The sequence below is a fragment of the Crinia signifera genome, chromosome 5 (genome assembly GCF_055691185.1).
Source record: "Crinia signifera chromosome 5, ASM5569118v1, whole genome shotgun sequence".
NCBI classification, from domain to species: Eukaryota; Metazoa; Chordata; class Amphibia; order Anura; family Myobatrachidae; genus Crinia; species Crinia signifera.
In genome coordinates this window covers 157612691-157638137 of record NC_139221.1, presented here as the reverse complement: position 1 = coordinate 157638137, position 25447 = coordinate 157612691, and the positions used below count along the sequence as shown (strand labels likewise).

At 44.9% G+C, this 25447-nt stretch overlaps 1 protein-coding gene across 3 annotated transcripts in view; it reads right to left on the bottom strand.

The window, feature by feature from the left end:
- The window catches only part of STX17 (syntaxin 17), a 70670-nt gene that overhangs the window by 23948 nt on the left and 21275 nt on the right, over positions 1–25447 (bottom strand). For 2 of the 3 annotated variants that reach the window (XM_083188167.1, XM_083188170.1), the window contains 2 exons: positions 11524–11685; positions 171–236 (listed from right to left, as the gene is read on the bottom strand). In XM_083188167.1, the coding sequence (XP_083044293.1) occupies positions 171–236; positions 11524–11664 (207 nt within the window). In that variant the 5' untranslated portion in view covers positions 11665–11685. Of the gene's footprint in view, positions 1–170; positions 237–11523; positions 11686–15580; positions 15712–25447 lie in introns of all 3 variants that reach the window. The other variant, XM_083188168.1, reaches the window with a different exon arrangement.

Below are 25447 nucleotides of genomic sequence, written 5' to 3'. Positions count from 1 at the left end.
GAATGTCCCCCACATGTTTGTCACTCAATGTTGGCCTTACTTATCCAGTGTGTAGTTAAGTTCCCTGTCTTTAAATAGCATTTATGTTTCTCAAATTGCAAGAAACAAAAATGAAAAGCTTCCAAATGGAGACGATCACAATACTGAACAAAAGCATGTAGTCCACTTACTTGCACTGTGCGTCCTGCATTTATATGTTCTTTGTGCAACTGATCCCATGATCTACACCTCCGATACTAAATAAAACAAGAAATAAAACAAGATCAGCTTACTAGTCATTAAAGCCTTCTTTATTCAACCGCTTTCGAAATTAAGTTAAGTCAGTCGCCACTGAAATGAAAACAAGATTTCTGTGCAAACACAGTAATCTAAAACATAAGAATACAGGGTTTGTGGGGTTCCAGATCATAGCTTGACAGTCAATAGGTCAATACCATATGGTCAACATGCATTAGGCTGTCAAGTACAAAAGATTCAAATGGTTGACATTTTTTTTTTTTTTTTTAATTCAAATCTATTCAATATTTGCCATCAACATGAACTAGGATTGGGAATAGTAACCTTGCTCAAAGCATAGTAAGCGAATTAGGCTTTGAACGGAAGGGTTATATAGTATATAAGAAATTATGTTAGATCACTTACTGTACCTCAAGCCTAATTGAAGGGAGGAGAAATACCAGGTTATATAAACCAGACCGGGGAAGGATAAGGTACTGCCTTGAAATAGACCCTCCGGTCGAAACGCATTGTTGCGTTGCCACTCTTATGTACTTATACCCTTTACCATCAAGTGACTCCATTCACTGGTGAGCATTCCCTGGCTTTTTACATCTTTTCTCCCAGTGACAGTCATTGTATGTAGTTACATCTGGTATATGTACACAGCTGCTATGATGATGATTTTTTTTTGGCCATGACTTTAAAAATAAAAATATTTTTGGTGGATATTAACCCATGAGAGTCCATCTACTGTGAAAGATACCTTTATGTGAGGATCCCTGCATAAATGAATGTATGCACTTGAAATATCTAAAGAGAACACAGGATTTGTATTTGGTATTTGTATCCTAAAGAAACCTTCATGTACAGGTCACACATTGGTTGTATGGAAGCATACATGTACAAATTATTGTATCAGCTTTCTCGTGAAGTGAACCCATAGAAACATCAGTAATACATCACCTACAGATGGACAAGCTAAAAGTAGATTTGAACATTTTTTCCCCCTTTTTTGTGGACTTTTCCTTAAAAAACTGAAGTACACATTGATTGGTTATATTTTGTTACATGTACCCTGTGGAGTGGAAGGATTTGAGACAAGTCATTTATTGAACATGGGATGGACATACACAGTATTTGCATAAAATATCAGTTTGATCCTGACTGTGGGGCACTATACCATTATATTTGTATTCTATCAATATTTCACAAACATTTTGAAAATATGTCCACTCTTCATTGTTAAAACCATCCATTCATTATAAAACTTGCACTGATCCTCACAGAATAGTAGTTCCCAGTTTTAAGTTAGGGGATAGAGTTTGGTTGTGTTCCCATAGTATCAGACTTCAGGTTCCCTCAATGAAGTTTGCACCTCGGTTTATTGGTCCTTACACCATAACTTCTCTCCTCTTGCCTTCTTTTGAATACATTCCATATTTCCTTAGTGAAACCGGTCATATTGAATCAATTCCAAACAACTCTTCATAAGTATCCCAAAGTGTTTCCATCAATTTCCCTACTACTGATGTAAGGCTCACTGGTCGATAGTTGCTTACCTCTTCCTTGCTTCCACTTTTGTGCAGTGGGACTACATTCGCTGTTTTCCAGTCCTCTGGGATTACTCCAGTAGCTAGTGACTGGTTGAATAATTCTGTTATTGGTTTTACCAGCTCCCCTTTAAGCTCTTTTAGTATCCTTGGATGTATCCCATTTGGCCCCATTGATTTATCCACTTTCAGTTTTGAGAGTTCTGTGAGGACTTTCTCCTCTGTAAATGTACTTGTCTCTCCCTCAGTTTTCTGACTACACTTGCAACTTAACTGTGGCCCCTTCCCCTCTCTTTCAGCAGTGAATACTGAGCAGAAATAACTGAGCAGTTCAAGAAAACTTCCACTCTCTGTCTAATTATTCCACTTTTTGTTTTTCTCCTTTCACTTATATACCTAAAAAAAGTTTTCCCCCCTTTACGCACTGACTGGGCCATTTTCTCTTCAGCCTGCTTTTGCACATCTGATTACCTTCTTAGCCTCCTTCTGTCTAACAAGATACACCTCTTTGTCCTCATTCTTCTGCGTCTGCTTAAATTTCTTAAAGGCCAACTTTTTTGCTTTCACAATACTTGCTACTTATTTTGCAAACCACAATGGCTTTCTTTTTCTTGTGTTTTTCCTAACTCTTTTGACACAAAGTTCTGTTGCCTTTAGAATTGCACTTTTACATTTTCCCACTTATCCTGCACTCCTTCCAAGCTCCTCCACTCTGCCAAAGAATCCCTTACAGAGTTTCCCATCTCTACAAAATCAGCCTTCCTAAAATCTAACACCTTTGTTTTTGTGTGCGATGAGTCTGTCTCTGTCTTTATTTTGAACCATACTGCTTGATGGTCACTGGATCCCAGATTTTCAACCACATTTATGTCAGATATTCTGTCACCATTTGTAAGTATTAAGTCTAATATTGCGTCCTTATGAGAGGGCTCCCTCACCAATTGCTGGAGGGATGCTCCTTGCAAGGAATTCAGCATGTCCCTACTTCTGGTGGAACTTGCAACAGGCAGCTCCCAGTTTACATCAGGTAAATTAAAGTCTCCCATGATTATCACCTCTCCTTTTAATGCCATTTTATTGATGTCCTGCAATAGGCTCTTGTCTAGTTCCTTTTCCTGACCTGGTGGTCTGTAGATCACAGGTGCACAAATCAAACTCCCAATTTAAAATATTGCAATAAAATGTAGCATTTTTAGCGAGGTTCTTGGCTTATTTATGTATAATGGATTATCAGATGGGGGGGGGGGGGGGGTGCATTTCTGGGTTGTGGGCCCCCCTGGACTGGTGTGGCTGTTTGGGCTCGGGAGCAACACAAATTAACACTTAAGGTGCCCATAGACGGTCCGTTCCCAGACCGTCCGTTCTGTACTATGAGATGTGCGCTCCCGCGCATCTCATTGTACGGTACAAAAAGTATGTGCTGCACATACTTTTTGTACTTGGTTTACATCGCACTGCATCGCATTGCATGCACAGTGCATGCACAAGCAATGCGAAGCGATGTGTACTATAAAAGTACAAAACGGACCGTCAAAACAGACCGTGTATGGGGGGCATTATTTTCATATTCACTTTCATCCCTATTGTGTTTTATTTCAATGTAATTCATTTCTCACCTTCACCTCACTACTTTATCTCTCATTTTTTTTACCTCTCACTTAACTTACCCCTGCTATTTTTAGCAGCCTCTCACTAACATATCCTCACTTTTTTTCACTATATATTTCTTTCAGTCTTGTGTTGCCCTGGGGTCACTCGGCTGCACCGTTTTGGGGTGCCCTGTGCCCTAGATTTGTACCCCCCAAAATGTTAGGGACTTGCCCGACTAATGAGGTCACCTGGACGCGGTGGGCAAGCCGTTACTTATGGCCATAAATAAGCGAAGAACCTCGCTAAAAATGCTAAATTTTATTGCAATATTTTAAATTGGGAGTTTGATTTGTGCACCTGCACCTTTGACTTTGTATGCAGTTCTACTGAAAGGTCTCTGCAGGATTGCACCTCTGTATATGGTCTGTAGATCACCCCTATACGAAGAATCACCTTCTCCCCTGTTTCTATGGTCACCCAAAGGGCCTCAGTTTTTTCTTCAATACTTTGTATTAAGGTAGTCTTTATATATTTCTTCACATATATTGCAACCCCTCCTCCAATATTTCCCATTCTGTCCTTCCTAAATAAAGTATATCCTGGTATAGCTATGTCCCAGATCATTGCACCATGTCTCTGTAATAGCCACAATATCCAGTTCATCCCTTGTCATTATTGCAATTAGTTCTGGGATTTTATTTCCTAAGCTCCTAACATTTGCACACATAGCTCTTAAAGTTGTGTTTGTGCTTCTCCTGCTGCTAGCTATGTTCATCTTTCTGCCTATATCTATACGGTTTTGATTGGCATTATCTTTTGTTGCAGTGGATAGGCTTCCTGTTCCATTTGCCTGCTAACCTTGACACTCCAGCTGTTGTTGAACCACACATCCCAGCATGCCCTGTATCAGTTTTAGAAAAGGACAAATAGTAAAACTGTAGCAGGGCATGCTGGGATGTGTAGTTCAACAACAGCTAGAGCGTCAAGGTTAGCCATCACTGGTCTAGTACGTACTCACTGTTTACAATGCGTGCTCCCGCAGTTCATTAATGATATTCTCTGTCGCCTGAACATAAAGTAAAATTTTGACACAGACTGCATATTCAGTGGGGGGCCGGGTCAATGAATGATATCTTAATAATATCAGTCAGTGTGAATGCACTAGATCTGCTGCAGATATTAACAATATCCATCGGGGAGCGAATCGTATAGTGCGTACAGCATGGGTAGTAAAGGCCTGGATCCAGACATCATTTCAAAGCAGTCAAAATGTATTTCATAGAGTTAATATCAGGGCTATCTGCAAGTCACTTAAGCTATAATTTTTTTTGGTACTTATGTAGTAACTGGGCTGCCGATTTTGAAATCGGGTCCATCGCATCGCATCGCACCCGACCAAATCGCATGCGATGCGATGCGATGCGATGGACCCGATTTTTCCATAGGATTCAATGTTAAAATGGACTGAGTCCATTTCAACATGGAATTCAATGGGAAAAGGGGTCCTTTTCATACCCCTACTATCCAAGTGGGCATGGAGTTGGATATAAACCTGTGGCGAGCGTAGCGAGCCACCGAGCCCGAAGCGTGGCGAGCGTAGCGAGCCCCGCGAGGGGACACAGAATACCGTCCCCTCGCGGGGCTCGCTTCGCTCGCCACGCTTCGGGCTCGGTGGCTCGCTACGCTCGCCACAGGTTTATATCCAACTCCATGCCCACTTGGATAGTAGGGGTATGAAAAGGACCCCTTTTTCCCATTGAATTCCATGTTAAAATGGACTCAGTCCATTTTAACATTGAATCCTATGGAAAAATCGGGTCATCGCATCGCATCGTATGCGATGCGATGCGATATCGCATCGCATCGCATCTGATTGTATGCCTTAACTTAAGGCATACAATCAAAAAATCGGCAGCCCAGATACTACATAAGTACCTTTTTTTTTTTTAAACAGACCATGTCTTTTTGTCAGGGACACTGTCCTAATGAAACAGAAAAGAGCCTCCTCCAAACTATTATCACAAAGTTGGAAACACCCAATATCCTTGAATATGAAGGTATGCTTTAGCATTATTATTATTGTTATTATTTTGCTGTAACTAAGGGGCCCAGGCCAAACCATCAAAAATAAGCAAAGATCATTATCCCCTACTGCCAAATACTAAAGATGGTGATACACATTTGTCAGGAAGCAATCTCCTTATACTTAAATAAAACCAAATTTTGCCAAGTCAAACAGCCAGATCAGCCATAATAATGCACATGGCTATCTGTGGCTGGTGTGTTGCTGCTTCGCAAAGTAAACTTTAGGACTTCATGAGTTGTGACCTATGCAGTGCACCCTAGCTGGTTGCCTCAGATGGTTTCTCTGCATCAGAATGTGCTTCACGTGGATGTTTCCATACACTGTATATCATACTACTACACAAGCACCCGCTTTCCCACATCTGCATTGGGCCTTGTATGGCTCACCTCTAACAGTGAGTGAGTAGTGTACCCAACATGGCTGCCTCATCTGGTACTTTTGTGGATGGGATGAAAAATACATGGACCAGAGTGTCTTGTTGGGACCCTGCTCTACACTGCAGTCACCCCATTTTGTACCATTTCTTTTAGGGGTAACCTACTTCACCCAGGGTAATCCTACACAGTGTGCCCAAGATGGCTGCCTCACCTGGTAATTTGTTAGGGTGGAATATACAACCTCTGGAAGTTAATATAAAAAGGCCTGCACCAACACAGCATTGTGCTTACTGGGCTCTCAATGCTTTCTTTTAGGTCTGTATGACTAGTCTATTGGGGATACAGTTATAATCCCGGCGGCCAGAATCCCGGCATCGGAATCCCAACACTTTCTCCCTCTGTCGGTGTCCACGACACCCATAGAGGGAGAATAAATGAGTGTGACAAGCCTAGCGAGGCACCAGGCCCGCAAGGGGGGGGGGGGGGGGGGGATCCACGTCGTCCCCCCCCCTTGTCGGGATTCCGGCATTGGGATTTTGAACACCGGGATTTTGTATCAAACCCGTCTATTGCTGTACTACCTCGATTCTATGTATCGTGAGTAGATGTCTGTAAAGATGGCCATACACTAGGGCAATTTATCTGAGGATTGAAATTGCATCATATTTCTCTTGGGCTCCCCGGAGTCCTGTATGACAGATTTTGTACTTGATGTTTATTTTGCATCAGATATATTGCATGCAATTTATCAACCCATGGCAAATCAAATGCAATGTATCTTACAGCATATACTTGTACCATACAATGTATCTTATGGGCTGTAATGCAGGGTGCTGCAAATTCGCAGCATGACCATTTATCGAACAGCTGCGCATGGTACACTGCGCATGTGTGAGCCATCCATGCAAACAAATCCAGGGATGGCCTGATTCACATGAAGCCTCACACCGTAATATCCACTACACATGACACCGCACACCATAATATCCACTACACATGACACCGCACACCGTAATATCCACTACACATGACACCCCACACCGTAATGCTCATTACATGACGCTACATTATGAGGCCAAATTCTGATGCCAATTATATATTATGCTCATTGCTAGGAATTAATTTGTCACTGCCAGGGGCTTCATGCTCAATGCCAGGAGGTTTCATGTTAATTGCCATGGGGGATTACATGCTCCTTACCATGTGGGTTTCTTGCTCATTGCCATGGGGGATAAAATATACTGCCAAGGGGGCTTCATGCTTGTTAGTACGGAGGATTACATGCTCTGCCAAAGGGGTTTCAAGCTTGTTGCTATGGAGGATTACATGGTCGGCCAAGGGGGTGTCATGTTTACTGCTAGCCCAGCAGAATGGAAGCACTCTGGGGGTGGGGGGGTATGAAGTAACAAGCCGTACCCCCTTACTTGGCACCACTGCACTGGCAGCATATGGGGACTCGATTGTAGGAAAGAGAGGGACAAGAAGCAGAGATAATTGCGTGGAACTTGGGTGTTCCCACGTGAGGACGGAGGAGGCTTCAGCTACTGCTGTATCGCCTCTGTCTCCTGCTGTTGCGAGGAGGGAGAATGGAGGAGGATTCAACTTCTGCTGTGTTTCCTCCTTCCTCTGCTGCTGTTTGCTTTTGGTCCAGATGCCACGGGGCCACGCATCAGGATCAAATCTGCATCGAATGTGGCTAACACTGTGCAATTCAGGGTTTAGTGACAATGAATCGCACTGTGTGTACAGGGCATGAGTTAGATATAAATCTGTAGGATCTGTAGGTGTTAAATTCCTGCCAGAACTGTAAAGAGGTTGCAGAAAACAACCAACTAAATGTGAAAGATTCGCCATAAGGCACCAACAACTTATTTTTTTTTCTCCTGGCAGGTTTACATTTAAGATTATGAAGAAACAACGTGTTACTCAGACATGATGCTTCTTTTTTGTACTGAATAAGGTTCTCTATTACCATTTAGTGTTCACTGCAGGATTTTTTTAGGGCAGGGTGCTGACCACATTTTACATTAGATACAATTGTTACACACACACCCTGTTATGCCCATTACATTTATCACACACTTGGAAAAAGAAGGGAAGACTCTCTTTGTCGGGGCACTCCTACAATAATTAACAATTATTGTATAAGAGTGCCCCGATTAAAAAAAAGAGAGCCTTTCCCTTCTTTTTCCAAATACCCTATTTTTACTCTCTAGGGAGCACCTGCACATTTTTTGATTTAAACGAGTCATATACTCGTGCTGGTAATCACACTGTACTGTGGATCTGAACATACTAAACCTCACCATTTGAATCTTACACCTGTGCACTGGTCTATACCCATATCCCCTCTTCCTCATAGCAGACCATTTATCACACATTGTAATAAGCTGATTACATATTATGCCACAGAAGTGTTGCTTACCTACATGCTTGATGCCAGGGGTTGCATGCGTGTTGCCCAAGGGGTATTGCATGCTCTTTGCCCAGGAAGCTGAAATAGCAGACACAACGCTCTCAGCAGAGGAGGTGAGCGGTGTCTCAGCGCAGCGAGGGACGGGTTGCAGCTGGAAGTGCTGACACACTGCTCTGAGCATTGTATCAGCTCTTAAGCCGCATGCCCCGTTCCCCACCACGCTGAAAGGCTGCTCAGTTCTTCCAGCCGCATCCTGTCCCAGCGGAGCTAGCTTTACAAGTTAAGAAAAAAAAAGAAGAAGGGGGGGGTTTGAGCAGCTAGAGTGAACACCACCACTCATCCCAATTTACCTGAACTTTTAAATGATAAATACTGGGATTTTCATACAGTTCATCCAAAGCAGTCTTCTTTAGATATTGTTGACTTATTTTAAGTACAGATCTATCTAAACCCCTCAAGTTTTAGAAAAACTTTTAAAAAGTTCCATTTCATATAGAGCAAAAATTTGGAACTCTGTATTCAAATCTTATTTTTAATAATCCGAACTAATGGGCTAACTCGGCATGGATCGCTGAGTAGCAAAAATAGTTATTAACCAATTTTGATCTGCACAAGCCCTGAAATGCAGTCAAATTCTGGAAAAAAACGCATCCTAATAGTCAAAGGGGGGCAGTGACGTAGAGATGTGATGGTGTCGACACGGTATTGCTGTGGCGCGGTCTTGATAATGCAGGCGTGTCCTGGATTTGTACGTTAATTTGAGGCTTGAGCAACTTTTTAGTATGGACAATCAACTTTACAATTACAAAAGCAGGGGGCGGGGGGGATTGGCATACTACTACTACTACTAATAAATATGGGTTCAGAAGCCACCATTCCACCTACCTTAGAGAGGTAGCTAATCTTGCCCTCCCTTTTGAGTTGTCAATGCCATGATTAAGGCCCTAAACATTAGAAGTTATGTAATCATCTTACAATATGGCATTTATGAATTAAGATCTTGCTGATGATTCAGAAGCGCACCATACATGCAACGAAGGATATTTGTGGCTCTTTTGTTCCAGATAAGAGTGCCAGCCGATGCACATTGAGATTTGCATGGTGTGCACACTCCTGCAAATGTGTTGAATGTGGGCGTGAACAATTGCACCCGCAGTTCCTTCATGTGTAAATGTGTTAGACTAGTAAGCACGCTCAAAGCAAAAGTGAGAGGCAGATTGCTGGTTATTCTATGTAGCTCCATATACGCCATTTTGTATGCATCATATATGTAATGGAAGGTGTTTTCTCATTATAATTAATTGTGTAGCTTAAGTTTTTTTTCCTTGAAGGAGACTCGTAAATCTTTTATAAGGGGCACAACGTTTATCTGTGTTTCTGGCTGTACGTCCAGGAGATGTGGGGGAACCAAATTTCAGTAGTGATGTGAGCAAGCTGGTGTGTCAATTAGTGAATTGTGTATAGGCAAGTAGAGATTTAGGTTATGGAATGCAATTATATGTGTGAAACCCATTCTGTAATAGATAAGAAAACGAATAAATGTAAGCATAGACTAATAAACTTCAGAACATCTCTTTGACACTCGTGTGTGTGTGTGTGTGTGTGTGTGTGTGTGTGTGTGTGTGTGTGTGTCGATTTGATTATTCTCCTGCTAGCAGTAAAGGAATACAGGTTATTGATCAAATCCCGGAGACTAAGGACAGGCAGTTGTTAGAATCCCCTCACAGAAGGTTCAGGATGGGGAACACCTCTAACTCGCTGCCAACAGATGGCAGTGTTTCTGTGACACACAGACATTACAACTATATAATGAGGAGCAGTGTCACATCTGTAAGTCTGCGGAGTGCCGTGACTTTTTATTTACGCCCATTCTGAGGAAAGGATTAATTCCTTCTTGTTGCCACAGGATGAATCCCTGCAAATTAACACATGAATGTTCAGTGGAGTACCTAGGGTTGCACATCAATGGTCCCTCGTCAGAGCCACATACCAAATCCAAAGTGAAAAATGGCACTCCCCAGGGCTTCCTGATCATCAATTTCTTACCCACAAAGTTATGGAGCTGTGGTATGATTCACATTTATGTTTTTTTTTCCATATTTTATCTAGTTTTTCATAATTTTTTCCAATAACCTTTTTTCACATTTTTTTTTTCAAATTGATGAGCATCTGGATAGTAGATGCTTAATGAGCTAGAGGCCCGCCATTACTGTCACCAGCGATGTTGGGGAGGTTGCCATTGGCATTTGGTTGTTGAGTAATTGTATGAAATGGTAAATATAAGATAAATATAAGATAGATAGATCTTTTAAATGTACAGCGGGGACCACCCTTTGAATTATACAGCAGCTCCATAACTTTGTGGGTAAGAAAATTGATACCTGCCTATTAGTACGTTACAGTCACCAGTATCTTGTGGGTGTAGTTTAGTATTGGAGCACAAATGTAGCGTTCATTACACAACAGTGGAATGCAGGATGGCGATGCGTTCCACCAGGTAAAAGCGGACGTTCAGATTGTAGTGGACAGCATACTGACGTCACTTCCAGCAGCGGTGAGACGCAGACAGGAAGCGACATGGCTGCGAAGTCCAACCAAAGATGGAGGACTTCATTTTCATACATCCCTGTGATAACTCTAAGTATTTATTAGGGAGTTTGGCGCTTATATAGTTAAAAAGATTTAGTGATACACCTGCAGCCTGGTGAATAGGATATTTTGATTGGGCTGATAGTTGGTGGGAGTGGCTGACTGGTGAATAAGAGTTAGGGATCAGTTTGTCTGTCTCGGTTCGTGTGATGTGGTCAAGATTAATGGGGGTATTCAATCACCCACAGCCATCTTCCGACGGGGGAGATGGCTGCGGGGCCCTATTCAATGGCGTCTTCCGACAGCATTGAAAAGGGTATCTCGGCAGAACGAGCTCGACTTCACAAGCAGTCGGGCTCGTTCTGCCGAGAACGCCTGTGAAGTGACGAGCTCCTGGCCGCAGCTCTCCTCTTCCCCAGCTCCCAAATTTCCATTTTGCAAGCGTGCCGAGTGCCGCCTCCTCTGTACCTATATTACTGGATTTTTGATCCATAAGGAAGACGCCACAGATGCTTTTGTGGAAGCTGAGTGCCGGATTACCTGTGGATTCGTCGGGACAGATCGACAGTCATGAACTGGGATTGCATACCCCCATATTTGAAAGAACATATTAATTTGTCATAATGAATTTTAATTCCTAAGTAAAGAGTATCCCAGATAAATAATTTTTCAGAACAGTAACGAGGTAGTACTTACCTTTTCAATATTTAACTGATGGTTCCTCAATCTTTCCAGATCTGTTGGAATTACAATTTTGGCAAATTTCTGCACAGCAGGTTCGAGGCGGCGGTATGGCACTTTCTGTTCATTTTCCAACATCTTATTACAAGTTGGCATTCTTTTGTTTCTACAAAACACCTATTACAAAAAAAAAAAAAAAAATATGTACATACATACGGAAATTTACTAAGCAGAGGTTTTTCCTAGAACCTGTAAAATGGAAATTTAGAAATCCACCTCTTAGTAAAGTACGGATGATGGAGCTAGTGGTCAGTACCTGCTCAAACAATCACCCCAAGTGCCCAAAATTTATTTTTTGTAATTAGCTAATCTCCCACCAATATCCTTTAGCTATGCATTACAGCAGGGTCCTCAAACTATTTTGCTCTGGGACCCCATCAGACAATAAAAATAATTACAGGTCCCCAGCAAGTTACTGCAGAAGGTCATCACGTCACATGTGTAGTCAGCAGACAGCACATACATGGCAGCATTGTGGAGGCACAAAATGATGTGAGGAGACTAAAATAACAGACAGTTAAGATTTTCCAGACTCCTTGAATCACTGACTGAGATGAGAAAAGTCATCAGCTTGATGGTCAGCATCATGGATTCGCGACCCCATGATGAGAAGGTCGGGACCCACAGTTTGAGAACCGCTGTATTACAGTATAGTTTCTTCTACTAAAATACACAGCACAGCTGCTAAGGAATGGCAATAAACAGTTATTTTATATACTTAACTAGCTGCAGTACCTGTAGTTCAGGTGAAAATGAACTGGTGAACAACATATTCTACTTAGGAAAACTCCAGTTTTTCTAAATACTTCATGATAGCCCTCATGTTAGGAGCCATTTGTTATGGCTCATTTCAGTCATGTCAGTTCGGTGGTTTTTGCCTGGTATTGGACAATGGTGGCCTCCGGTGGTGAGTCTGTGCCATTGCAGCTCAATCTTCTGTGAGCTGATTTATGCACAAGCATGGGAGTTAATAACCTAGTTATCCCAGCTTGGGAGTTGGGCTGGATCTTTCACAGGTGTTTTGATCACCTGAGCTCTTCTTAAGGCATTCTCCCCAGCACTTTCCTGCCGGTTATAGTTTCCTGTTCCCTTTTGCAGGTAGCTGCAATTTCCTGTTCACAGCTTGTCACCTGTATGGGTACTGCTCTGTTTGGAGTTTACCAGCCATCTGCTGGTCATTAGTTGGTTTCTCCCTGTACTTAGCCCAGTGCAGCCTTCCTGTTCTTTGTTTATTTATAAAGTTCTGGCAAGCTGCCATATTCCTTTGTTGTTCTGTATTTTCTGAAGTTCCTTTGGTCCTGTTCTCCCAAGTGTGGAGAGACCCAAGTTATTACTCTTGTTTTAGGGTACCGTTTATTACTGTGTGCCCCCAGTTCTAGTTTGCGTGTTTAGTTGAAGGGACCCCGGTCCGTCTGTATCTTGTGTCTGCGACTGGGTTGCACTCCTTGTCCTGGGCCTGGTGCCGTTAAGCAGGGTTTTCCTCTCAGATAGTGTTGTTTAGTTAGATCACCTCTTAACATTACCTCTGACCATCGCCGTAGTCTTGTCATCTCTTAAAACCTGGTTGCATCTGAGTTGGAGTGGGCCTAACTCACTCCTTCGGATGCGGCAACTACAGGAGAAGTCTTGCTACCAGCAGATTATGGTCATCTGTCCGAGAATGTCAATAGTAGTAGTAGTAGTACGTTTATTTATAAGGCGCCACAAAGTGTCCGCAGCGCCGTACATAGCAAAAAAAAAAAAAAAAAAATTACAAGGTAACGTACAGGGTGTGTAGAAAGATACAGTATGAATAGCGGTATAGCTGGTAGAACTAAAGTCAGCATCAGTTCAGAAGTAGGTGTCAAAATAGTCAAGGAGACCGAAGATGAAGTAGAGGAAGGGAAGAACAGGACAGGAGCACAGGTGAGGTAATGAGGTAGGGTGAGTACGTGAGGAAGGAGGGCCCTGCTCATAAGAGTTAACATACTAAAAATAGGTGGGTGGACGAACGAAATACAATAGGATAAGTAGGAACGGAGGGGAACGGAGGCAGGATAGGAGGATCAAAAGAGGTTAGGAGGAGGGATAGGCTAGTCGAAAAAAGTGGGTTTTGAGGGAGCGCTTGAAGGAGGTAAGGGAATCAGATAGCCTGATGGGTGGCGGGAGGTTGTTCCAGTGCAGGGGGGCAGCGCGAGAGAAATCTTGGACACGGGAGTGGGAGGAGGTGATTAGGTGAGAGGTCAGTCGGCGGTCAGCGATGGAGCGAAGAGGACGGGAGGGAGTGTGGATAGAGATCAGTGAAGAGAGGTAGGGAGCTGTGGAGGAGGAGAGAGCCTTGTAGGTGGTGGTGAGGAGTTTAAAGAGAACTCGGAAAGGAATGGGGAGCCAGTGAAGAGATAAACAGAGGGGGGAGGCGGAGGTAGAGCGGCGGGAGAGGAAGATGAGCCTAGCAGCAGCGTTAAGAATGGATTGGAGAGGTGTGAGGCGGGTGAGAGGTAGCCCAGAGAGAAGGATGTTGCAGTAGTCAAGGCGGGAGATGACAAGAGAGTGAATGAGAATTTTGGTCGCGTCAGTGGAGAGGAATGGTCTGATGCGTGAGATGTTGCGTAGGTGAAAGCGGCAAGACTGTGAGAGAGCACGAATGTGGGGGGTGAAAGAGAGGGAGGAGTCAATGATGACACCGAGGCAGCGCGTTTGGTCGGTGGACGTGATCTCGGTTTCACCAATGCTGATGGAGATAGTGGGAGAAGAGGGGATGTTCGGGGGATGGAAGATTAGAAGTTCAGTTTTAGCCATGTTTAGTTTCAGGAAGCGTTGGGTCATCCAGGCTGAGATGGCCGTGAGGCATTCGGAGACCTTGGACAGAAGTGATGGGGATAAGTCGGGGGAGGAGAGATAGATTAGGGTATCATCAGCATAAAGGTGGTAATGAAAACCATAGGAGCTGATGAGGGTGCCCAGAGAGGTGGTGTAGAGGGAGAAGAGGAGAGGGCCAAGGACTGACCCTTGGGGAACACCGACTGGCTGGGGGGTAGTAGGAGAGGAGGAGCTCGGAGTGGAGACGGAGAAGGAGCGATCGGAGAGGTATGAGGTGAACCAGGAGAAGACCGTGCCAGTGATGCCAAAGGAGCGGAGGGTGTTGAGCAGGAGAGGGTGGTCAACAGTGTCAAAGGCAGCCGACAGATCAAGCTGGATGAGGATAGAGAAGAGGCCTTTGGATTTAGCCGATAGTAGATCGTTAGTGACTTTGGTCAGGGCAGTTTCAGTGGAATGTAAAGGGCGGAACCCGGATTGGAGGGGGTCTAGAATGGAGTTAGTGTAGGTTTTGCCGTGGCCATTCTAAACAGCGGTCCCGGCTGTGGGTTCACTTCACACCCAAAACCCTGACACCTCACTATGGACTAAAACCCTATTCTCTCAATAGGAATTTTTTTCATAGGATCAGCCCACCTTGGGTATAGAATGTCACTTGTCTCTTTACTTCCTGCATTTGAGTGTCTCCAACAGGAGATCCTGAAGAAAGGATAATTCCTTAAGTATTATCAGCTGTTTTCTTCTTTCTACTTCATGGTAGCCCTCACTATCGGATATACCAAGTAACATGGGAGGGACAAGATACACAATACCTTAAGCCAAGGACTAACTAAGAACCCGACTACCAAAGTTTGCATCCGAAACATGCAAAGCATAAGGTTTAGAGACGGTATGTACTAAAGACCAAGTAGCCACGTCTTTCTTCACCCAAGGTACCAACACTGTCCTGGTTGAGTGTGCCCTAATGCCTTCAGGGATCTCATGACAAGACTTCTTGTAAATAAACACAATCACCTCTGACTATGGTCTGTTTTGTTGGTGTGAAACCCTTTCTGGCCCAAAGAGGTACCAAAAATTTAAATTCTTGGATTTCTTCAGCACCCTGGTAAGAGAAAAAGGTGGGAACATATATGTGACTTCTTCATTTCCAACTTTGGCAAAGAGCGCCCACTCCGCAAGACCCCCTCAGGTAGTATCAGGAAAAGAACTGTCTCACCTTGGCGTTTTGTGATGCCGCCTTGAGGTCTATTTCTGGCAGTCCAAATATCTCCACTATTTGTTGGAACACTGATATCTATGACCCAGTCACCCGGACGAACTTGTTCTCTGCTCAGATGTTTGATTTTCCTGAAACATACAGGGCTGTTAACGTCTTTAGATTCTATTTTTCCCAATTCATAAATTGAGACTTATTTCATTGTGGCTAAGCGCTTTGTGCCTCCTTTAAATTTGAGGAGAATTCCTTCTCGAGAGGACCACACCCTTGACAACTCAGATGCAACAAATGACCCCTCCTCTGTTAACCCTCGCCTTTCCACCAAGAAAGATTCTTTTGCTATCGTGCAGACTCTTATCCAACAAGTTAGGGGAACTCTGAGCTTGGAGTATTTTAAACAACTCCCATTGCAACACTCGCATCTTTTTTCCTGCTCAAGGAATTATTCTATTTGCTGAAGACATCATTCCTAGTAGCCATAATGCTAGCTTTAAATGAACTTAGTCTTTCCTCGTATAAGGCAGGCCAACTCTCAGATCTTGTTGCATCTGTCGAGAGCGTAATCAAATAACTTGTTGTCTTTATTAATACGACCAGAAACTGTATTTTCTGTGTCGGCTGAAATGGACTTTTCCCCCCACTTAAACAGCCACCCAAGGACTTGGAGAAATCTTGTGTGACCCTTGTTGCTTCTTTCACCATCTTCTTTGATTCTCCTGAAATCAATAAAATGTAAAAATATACCCAAATAGGATATCCCTTGCCTTATGAGAAGAGCTACCAGCATCACTAACAGATTTGTGAAAACTCTCTGGGAAGACACTTGAATTGGAAATGTCTTTCTCTGACACAGAACCTCAGGAACCTTCTGTTGGACACAAAAATATGAATGTGGAAATAATAGGATTTTAATACCTACCGGTAAATCCTTTTCTTTGAGTTCTTATGGGATACAGGGGAGTCGTTCATAACGATGGGGAAAAGAGGTTATCCGAAGGAGACAAGCACTTCTAAAACTTTATACAGGGTGTACTGGCTCCTCCCCTCTGCTCCCCTCCCTCTAGTCAGTTAATAGAAACTGTGCCGAAGGAGAAGAACAATATGAGAGGAATATGTGTAATATTTAACGTGGTGAGATTCATCCAGCACACCCAACATACTTCAACATACATAGCCCCTGTAGCGACCACAGAACATGTTAAATCTCAGGGCTTTAGAACATGTCAACATTAGAAAACTATGTGTTCCAACTGGAACATCTTGATAAGAAAACATCACCTAAGTGACACTCGTGAACAGCTGAGGTACACGATGTAACAATAAGGTTACCTTGGTAACCTACACCCTATGTCCGCAAGGAACAAAGGGTAGCAGGAGGACCCAGTATTGGTCCACTCCGCACAGAGGCGGGCGCCCTGTATCCCATAAGAACTCCGAGAAAATGATTTACCGGTAGGTATTAAAATCCTATTTTCTCTTCCATTCTTATGGGATACAAGGGAGTCGTTCATAACGATGGGGATATACCAAAGACATCAGAACGGGCGGGATTGTGCGGAGATTGCCTCAGCATCACTTGCCCAAACTGAGTATCTTCAGAGGCCAAAGCATCAAATTTGTAAAACTTGACAAAAGTGTGTTGGCTTGACCATGTAGCGGCTCTACACAATTGTAAGGCCGACACTCCTCGGGCAGCCGCCCAGGAAGTCCCCACTGAACGAGTTGAGTGGGCTTTCACCCCAGCAGGCATAGGGAGCTTCGCCACCACATAAGCCTGTTTAATGGTTGCACAGATCCAGCGTGCAATAGACTGTTTAGAAGCAGGACGCCCAATCTTTTGGGCATCATAAAGGACAAAAAGTCCATCAGTCTTACGAATCCTTGCCGTTCTCCTGATGTATACACGGAGAATCCTTACCACATCCAAAGATGTCGGCACCTCAGAATGAGGTCCACTACCAGGAACCACAATTGGCTGGTTCACATGGAACGCAGACACTACTTTGGGAAGAAAACGCGGATTTGTGCGTAATTCTGCCCTGTCTTCATAGAAGATCAAATATGGGCTCTTGCATGTTAACGCCCCCAGCTCAGAGACCCACCTAGCCGAAGCTAGGGCTAGTAAGACCACTGTCTTCCGTGTAAGATATTTTAACTCGATTTCCTCCAATGGCTCAAACCAGGAGGATTTTAGGAACGTCAGAACGTCATCCAAGTCCCATGGTGGAGTAGGAGCCACAAAAGGAGGCTGTATATGCAATACTCCTTGCAGAAATGTCTGCACTTCAGGTATATTAGCCAGCTTCTTTTGGAAAAAGACAGATAATGCAGATACCTGCACCTTCAAGGAGCCTAAATGTAGGCCCAGATCCAAACCAGATTGAAGAAATCTGAGAAATCTTTCAAGTTTAAACTCTGATGGAGTAAACTTCCCTGTTCACACCATCCCACATATCTCTTCCAGATATGGTGGTAATGTGCAGCCGTTACTGGTTTTCTTGCACTTGTCATAGTCTTGATGACTGATGTGTGAAATCCCTTTTCTGTCAGGATCTGCCGCTCAACTTCCAGGCCGTCAAACAAAGCTGTTCCAAGGCCTGGAAGACGCACGGACCTTGCATGAGCAGGTCTCTTTGCAGAAGTAGGCGCCACGAGTCCCTTTGAAGACTTAGCAGATCTGGGTACCACGCTCTTCGTGGCCAGTCCGGAGCCACTAGAATTACCTCGGCTCCGTCTCTCCTTATCTTCCTTAGCACCCGAGCCACTAGGGGAATCGGTGGGAAGACATAAATCAGGCTGTTGAACGTCCACGGTATGGGGAGAGCGTCCACTCCTTCTGCCTGAGGGTCTCTCGCCCTGGAGAAGTACCTGGATACTTTCCAATTGTGTCTTGATGCCATCAAGTCTACTAGTGGGGTCCCTCACCGAGCCACCAGAGCCCTGAACACCTGGTGGTGCAGACTCCATTCCCCGGGATGGAGCTCCTGGCGACTGAGGAAGTCGGCTTCCCAGTTGTCCACCCCGGGTATGAATATGGCAGATAGAGCCTGACAGTGACTCTCTGCCCAGGACAGGATCTTTGTTGCTTCCTGCATGCAGGGCCTGCTCTTGGTCCCACCCTGCCTGTTCAGAAATGCCACAGCAGTGGCATTGTCTGATTGGATGCGGACCGCATGTCCGCTGAGGAGAGGGGCCGCCTTCAGAAGTGCATAATACACAGCACGTAACTCCAAATTGTTGATGTGGAGGCGTGTTTCCCATAGAGTCCATTTGCCCTGAAAGGACTGACCCATGGTCACTGCACCCCATCCCAGGAGGCTCGCATCCGTGGTGACTAAGACCCAATCCTGGATGCCAATCCGACGCCCTGCTAGTAGGTTGGGCATGTGGAGCCACCACTGTAGCGACAGTCTGGTCCGAGATGACAACACAATCCGCCGATGCATCTGGCGATGTGAACTGGACCACTTGCTCAGGAGATCGAGCTGGAAGATCCTGCTGTGAAACCTCTCGAATTGGAGAGCCTCAAAGGAGGCCACCATTTTTCCTAAAAGGACAATGCACTGGTGCACTGTCACCTGGGGGGGCTTCAACAAGTCTGTGACCAGCTGTTGAATATCCACAATCTTGTCCTGTGGCAGGGACACTCATGAGAGCCGTGTTCAACACCATTCCCAGGAACTGGAGTCTCTGTGAAGGGATCAGAGAGGACTTTGCTAGATTCAGGAGCCAACCATGACCCGACGGTCTGACTGGTAATTTGTAAGGCTGCCTGCAATTCCTCTGGCGACCGCGCCTTTACCAGCAGGTCGTCCAAGTATGGTATAACACAAATCCCTTGTTTCCTGAGAACCACCATCATCTCCGCCATCACCTTGGTGAATATGCTTGCTGCAAAACCATTTGGTCCCCTGGGGACACTGGGAGGCCTGATTTGAAAAACCTCTGAGGTGGCTGTACTGCAAACTCCAGCTTGTAGCCTTGCGAAATAAGAGCCTGTACCCAAGAATTGAGGCGCGAGGCTTCCCAAACATGGCCGAAGAACGCCAGTCTGGCTCCCACCTCGGCCGGAGCTATTGGTGGAGCCCCACCGTCATGCTGCGAGTTTACTTGCAGCTGCCCCGGATGGCCGCTCTGTGGTGGCCGAAGCCGAGGGCTTCCTGAATTTATCTCGGGAGCCTCTGGCAGCATTTGAACCACCCCTGGCTTTTGGGCGGAATTTACTTGTCCGAAAGGACTGCTGGGTGTGAGATGGAAAAGGACGCTTGGGCGCCTGTGGGGTCGATGGCAGGAATGTGGACTTCCCTGCTGTGGCTTTAGAGATTAACTCATCTAAATCACTCCCAAACAACCTGTCGCCAGTGAAGGGGAGGTTTTCTACACTCCGTTTGGAGTCAGCGTCAGCTATCCACTGCCGGAGCCAGAGGGATCTGCGCCCCGACACCGCCATGGCTGAGTTACGACAGTTAATGGCTCCTAACTCTTTCTGCGCCTCACACAGAACTTTAGCTGTGTCCTGAATATGGTGTAATTTTTCAGACACCTGCGCCACTCATGTCACCCAGAAGGCCCTCCTGGATCTGGGAGGCCCATGTGTATATAGACTTTGCCATATAACAGCTTGCTAAGACTGGACGCTGACACGCGCCACTAGCAGTAAAAATGGACTTAAGGGTATTTTCAACCTTCCTGTCCGTGGCGTCTTTCAATGAAGACGACCCTGGTACTGGAAGCACCATCTTTTTTGCTAGGCGAGACACCGAGGAATCTACCTCCGGTGGCTCCTCCCACACCTTGCGTCCCGCAGGATCAAATGAAAACGTGGCTTTACATTTCTTAGCCACTTTAAACCTCATTTCTGGGTTTTTCCATGCTGACTTGAAAGTATTTTCCAGGTCAGACTGCTCAGGGAAAACAACCTGCTGTTTTTTCTGAGTGGCAAAGAAAGAATCCCCTTCAGAGGACTCAGCTAAGGGAAGGTCAAGCACCTCCCTGATTGCCATAATTAATGGCTCTGTGCCCCGGAGCAGTGACTGTGAAGCATCAGGCTCCTCACCCACCGCGTCTGCTTCTCCAATATCATCATCATCATCATCATCATCCCCGTCATCTGCACCAGATTCAGGGGTTTGAGAGGGTGCACTTCTCTTACGAGTAGCCCCAGGGGTAGGAGTCATTATATCAACTCTGGCAGAGAGGATAGCAAGCTCCCTCTGCACCCTTTGGGTCTGTGCTGCTGTAGCAGCTAACTGTGTAGTTACAGTTTCTAGCATGGATTTCATCCCTGCTGCCCAGGCAGGCTCCTGTGAGCTGTCCTGTGTGCTACTTTGCTGTCCAGTAAGCTGTGAGGGAACCCCACTACTTTGTGGGGACATGCATGGCCCACAAGTAACTTGTGATGAAGAAGCTGGCACAAAATGTATCACTGCACACCATACATGTAAGTTTCCTCACCATTGTGACAAACAAACAGTCTCCCCTCACACACAGAGCAAACACAGTGGATATGCAGTGTGATTTAGACAGATAATTACTATGTGTAGTACTATCTGAGTTGTTTATAGCTTAACAAGCTAGTGGGGTAGTGTACAGAGGGTAATGGAGGGGACCAATACACCAAACAACCTTAGCTCTCCAATTTTAAGAGCTGGTAAACAGTACAGTAATCTAACAGTACTTTACAGTGTATGCAGGCAAGTGTACAAGTACACAAGCGCTGAAAACCTGAAGCTGTCTCTGCAAGCAGATTCCCTCTGTTCCACACCGCTGAGGAGTGTCTGGAGCAGTACAATGGCATTTCCAGCAGCCAGGGAAGAAGCAGGAAGCAGGTTTTGGCGCCCTCACAGAGCTATGGTCCCACTCTGGGTAAGCTCCGCCCAGCGTAATGGCGCCGGAGCTTACCTGCATTTTTATACTGAGACTGACATTGAAGAATGTCTGACCCTTTGGTAAACTGCCCTGGGCAATACAGGAGGCAGTACCCTGTCCCAGTGTAGGCAGGGGGTTGCGCGGTCCCTGTGCAGGGCACTGCCGATACCGTCGCCACCATCTTGCCGCACCGTTACCCGGGGACCCCACGGCGGGGGACCCCGGGGTAATACTCACCACACAACGTCTTCAGACTGGACTAGGGGTGTGCGGCATGCCAGGGGTGTGCGCGCTGCAGCGCAATGCCCGTGGTAACATCACCCACGCAGGACAGTGGTCCTGTGGCAGGTACAGCTCGGTACCATGAAGTGGCCTGCAGCTGAACCCTTCCCCTAGTCTCCCACGACGCAGGACTGCTGTTAAGTCCAAAACAGCAGTCCCAAAATAATAAAGAAATTAAACAGAAGACAAAACTCTCTGGAGCTCTTCCTGATGCGTGCTTCTCCTGAGGCACATTTCTAAAACTGACTAGAGGGAGGGGAGCAGAGGGGAGGAGCCAGTACACCCTGTATAAAGTTTTATAAGTGCCTGTCTCCTTCGGATAACCTCTTTTCCCCATCGTTATGAACGACTCCCCTGTATCCCATAAGAATGTAAGAGAAAAGAGTGTTTTAAAATCTACTGATGCAAAAAAACTCTCATTGCTTTACACCAGAGGTGGGGAACCTTTTTTGTGCCAAGGGCTATTTGTATGAGAGGAAAAAATCCTTAGGGGGATATTTAAAAATTTCACTTACAAATTCCCCTGCTGCAGCCGCCCCACGCTCCGGCGGCTGCGGCTGAATAGGACTGTCTGTCGGCTGCTGTTGATTAAGGAGGAATCTCGCGAGAACTACCTATCTCTCCCGAGAATTCCCCTGTACTTGACTTGCCAGGCTGGCAACTCAGAACGGCTACGGGGGCTGCATTTGCCCCCGGGCCTGAGGTTCCCCACCCCTGGTTTACACCCATAAGGTGGAGGGGGAGAAAATCACTAGTGCCATATTCATAATCCAAACTAGTTCCTATCTAGATCCCATGAAGGCACTCCTCTCTGTTAACAAAATACTTCTGCATCAATTTCATTAACTCAGATAACAAACTAGGAGCATTGGACACAGACAAGGAATCCATAATACAATCTGAACAAAATAACTCTTCCTGATCCCCCTGTAAAATGTCTCAACACAAGCTGGACACATTTTAGAGAGCTGCTCCCCCCCCCCTGTTCTCATTAACTGTCATCTGAGGACAGGGCTCTTGAATAACAACACAACTGCTGCCTATTTTTGCACCAGTGGCCGGCACCAATTAAAGTCCCTAATCCCGGACGGGCACATTTGCAGATTCCAGCCGCAATGCTCCATGGGAGCATCCCAGCAAATGTCTGGCCATGCGTAATGTAGGCCAACACATCTACCTAAAGTATGCATCCTCCTCAACACGCATCACCAGAAGAAGCATCCCCAGCAAAACATGTCAGCAGCTTGTGCCCCCAGCAGCACACAGCCGTGGCAGAGCATGTGTGAAGGCTACAAAAAAACTTCTGGAGCCAGACCTCCCAGCTTTATCCTGCATTGGAATCCATGACATAGAGCAGCACTGCCAGTCCTCTGTGGATGCACTGGACCTCTCCTTATAATCACAACAGCACAACCAGCTTGCTGAAAGGGAAGCTACATGTGCTAAAATAACAAAACCTAGCTTGTCTTAGGTAAACTTAGGACACTTTGTTTTATTATAAATAAAACACGGAGGAGCGACATTATATACCCAAGTGGGCGGATCCTATATCAAACCTCATGTCTATATTGAAAGAAAAGCGACTTAACCCATAGGGAGGGCTACCATGAAGTAGGAAGAAGAAAAATAGTTTTGTTTCTAGCTATGTTTGACCTACACATATAGCTTAGTCCAACTAATTACTATTTAACAACACTAACCTATCAATAAGTTGATCACCATAGAGAGTACACGTGCCACAATGTTCTGATCAATTGCTATGGAGTATAATGCACCTGTTGTTGCCAAGTTCCCAGGAGCAGTGCAAAGAACACCATCCCATGGAACCTGTCTACAGGACTAATCTATTGCTATGGAGACATGTATGGCCGTTGCTTTCAACTTGCCTAGAGCAGAGCACGGGACCCCTCCCCACAGAGCCCCGCCCAGAGCTCCCTGACGACAACGACACTTTAAATAATTTAAAAGCTAAATGGAAAAAGTCAGAGAAAAGCGCTTCCACTTGGGATATCTAGTCCACCATATCTACATATCCCAAGTGGGATCCTTTTTCTCCATTTTTATTATTTTGATATTTGAATAGTTGGTGTCTATTCTTCAGATTAGAGCTGTACCATTTGTTTTGGAGAGTAGGTTTTCCATCCTTTGGTTTTTTTTTTTTTATTCATTTAAAACCTGCCTGGGAAAACAAACTGAACTGCAATCGGTTCGGAGGTTTCAGAGTTTATAGCAATAAGACACACAGATGTTCTTATTTATAAAGATGTATAGATACAGTATATTGATATCATAAAAAGGTTTGGCAATATAGCCTGGTACATAAAGAGTGATACAGTAGGATAGTTAAAGTATCCGCACTCCCCTATCCATGCAACACCGCGCTTTGTTGCAGGAGAGGACAGAAGGACCAATTCTTTTGATGTTTTAGGATTGGATAGGTCATAGCAAAAGGACCCTCTTAATTTATGCATGAGGTACAGCCGTTTTAAAATTGGACATAAATGTCAGGAAAATGTGGGAGTGCAACCCTGATCAGTATTTTAAGATAAACAAATTAAATGGCAGTTATTAGTGGATTTCCACCTTAGACTTTGAGAAGTGAGGGATACATGAAACAAGAAAAATAAATTATTCATGTAAAATGATGCTCCCATTAAGGGCCTGATTCAGACTTATTTCCGACCTACTGTGCATGCATTAAGTTCACAACGCACATGTGCCAAAGTGTTTGTTCGAAGAAATGTGCAGCCGTACGATTGAAAATACACTCTCTAGCAGTGACCGAAAGTAACGTGGTGTGGGTGGTTCTCTGTGGATCCCTGCAAATATAGGCCTACACGGGGTGGGCACAAAATTAGTAGCGTGTTTTCGCACACACAGTTGGACTACACTGAAGGGCAACGTTCGCAAATAACAGTAACTCCTGGGCCACACAAAAAAAAAAAAAATCAACTGCAAGATCTCTGCTTGAGAAATCAGTACTAACAATTGAAAAAAATTTAGACACACCTGCTCATTGTATACTAAGCACAGGACCACACAAATCAATCACATAAGAGGTGTAGAGCACCGGACACTCTACTGAAAATTAGGCCAATTAATCCTCATCCTTGCTCCCAATGCTGGGAGCAAGGACCCATAGGGTTAACCTTTAACGTATACACTTGCCTTTATATTTTTTTAAAGATGAACTAATAAACCGCTCTAAAAGGTGGAACGCAGGGAGGAACTTTTACTTCCTTCCCTGTGGAATGCACTAACAACATCAAAAGACATATGTAAGCTGACATCCCCGATGACGCTGTGCGAGTATGCAGAGCGGGACAGGAAGCGTAGGACTTTCCGGCCAGGTGGAATGCACGCCGCTTGGATGGCAAAAGCGAAGCGGACTGACAGGAAGCACGAATACGTCAGCAGTGATGGAACGCACGCCAGTGAGAGAACACTGGTGTAATGGCCCTGTTATACTACACAGAACAGGTATGAATAAATCTTTTACAGCTGGTATTACCCTCGGCGGGGAACAACAGTATGCTTTGATTGGTTGGTTGATTATTTGTGTGGGTGGTGTGTATAACATATAAGGTGAACCTGAGGGGTCCTTGCAGTATTGGCTGCTGGAAAAAACACAAACTGCATGTCTTTAAAAAAAAAAAAAAAATTGTGCTATGACCAGAAAGTTTGACCACCATGTGTGATTTTCAACTGGAGAATTAA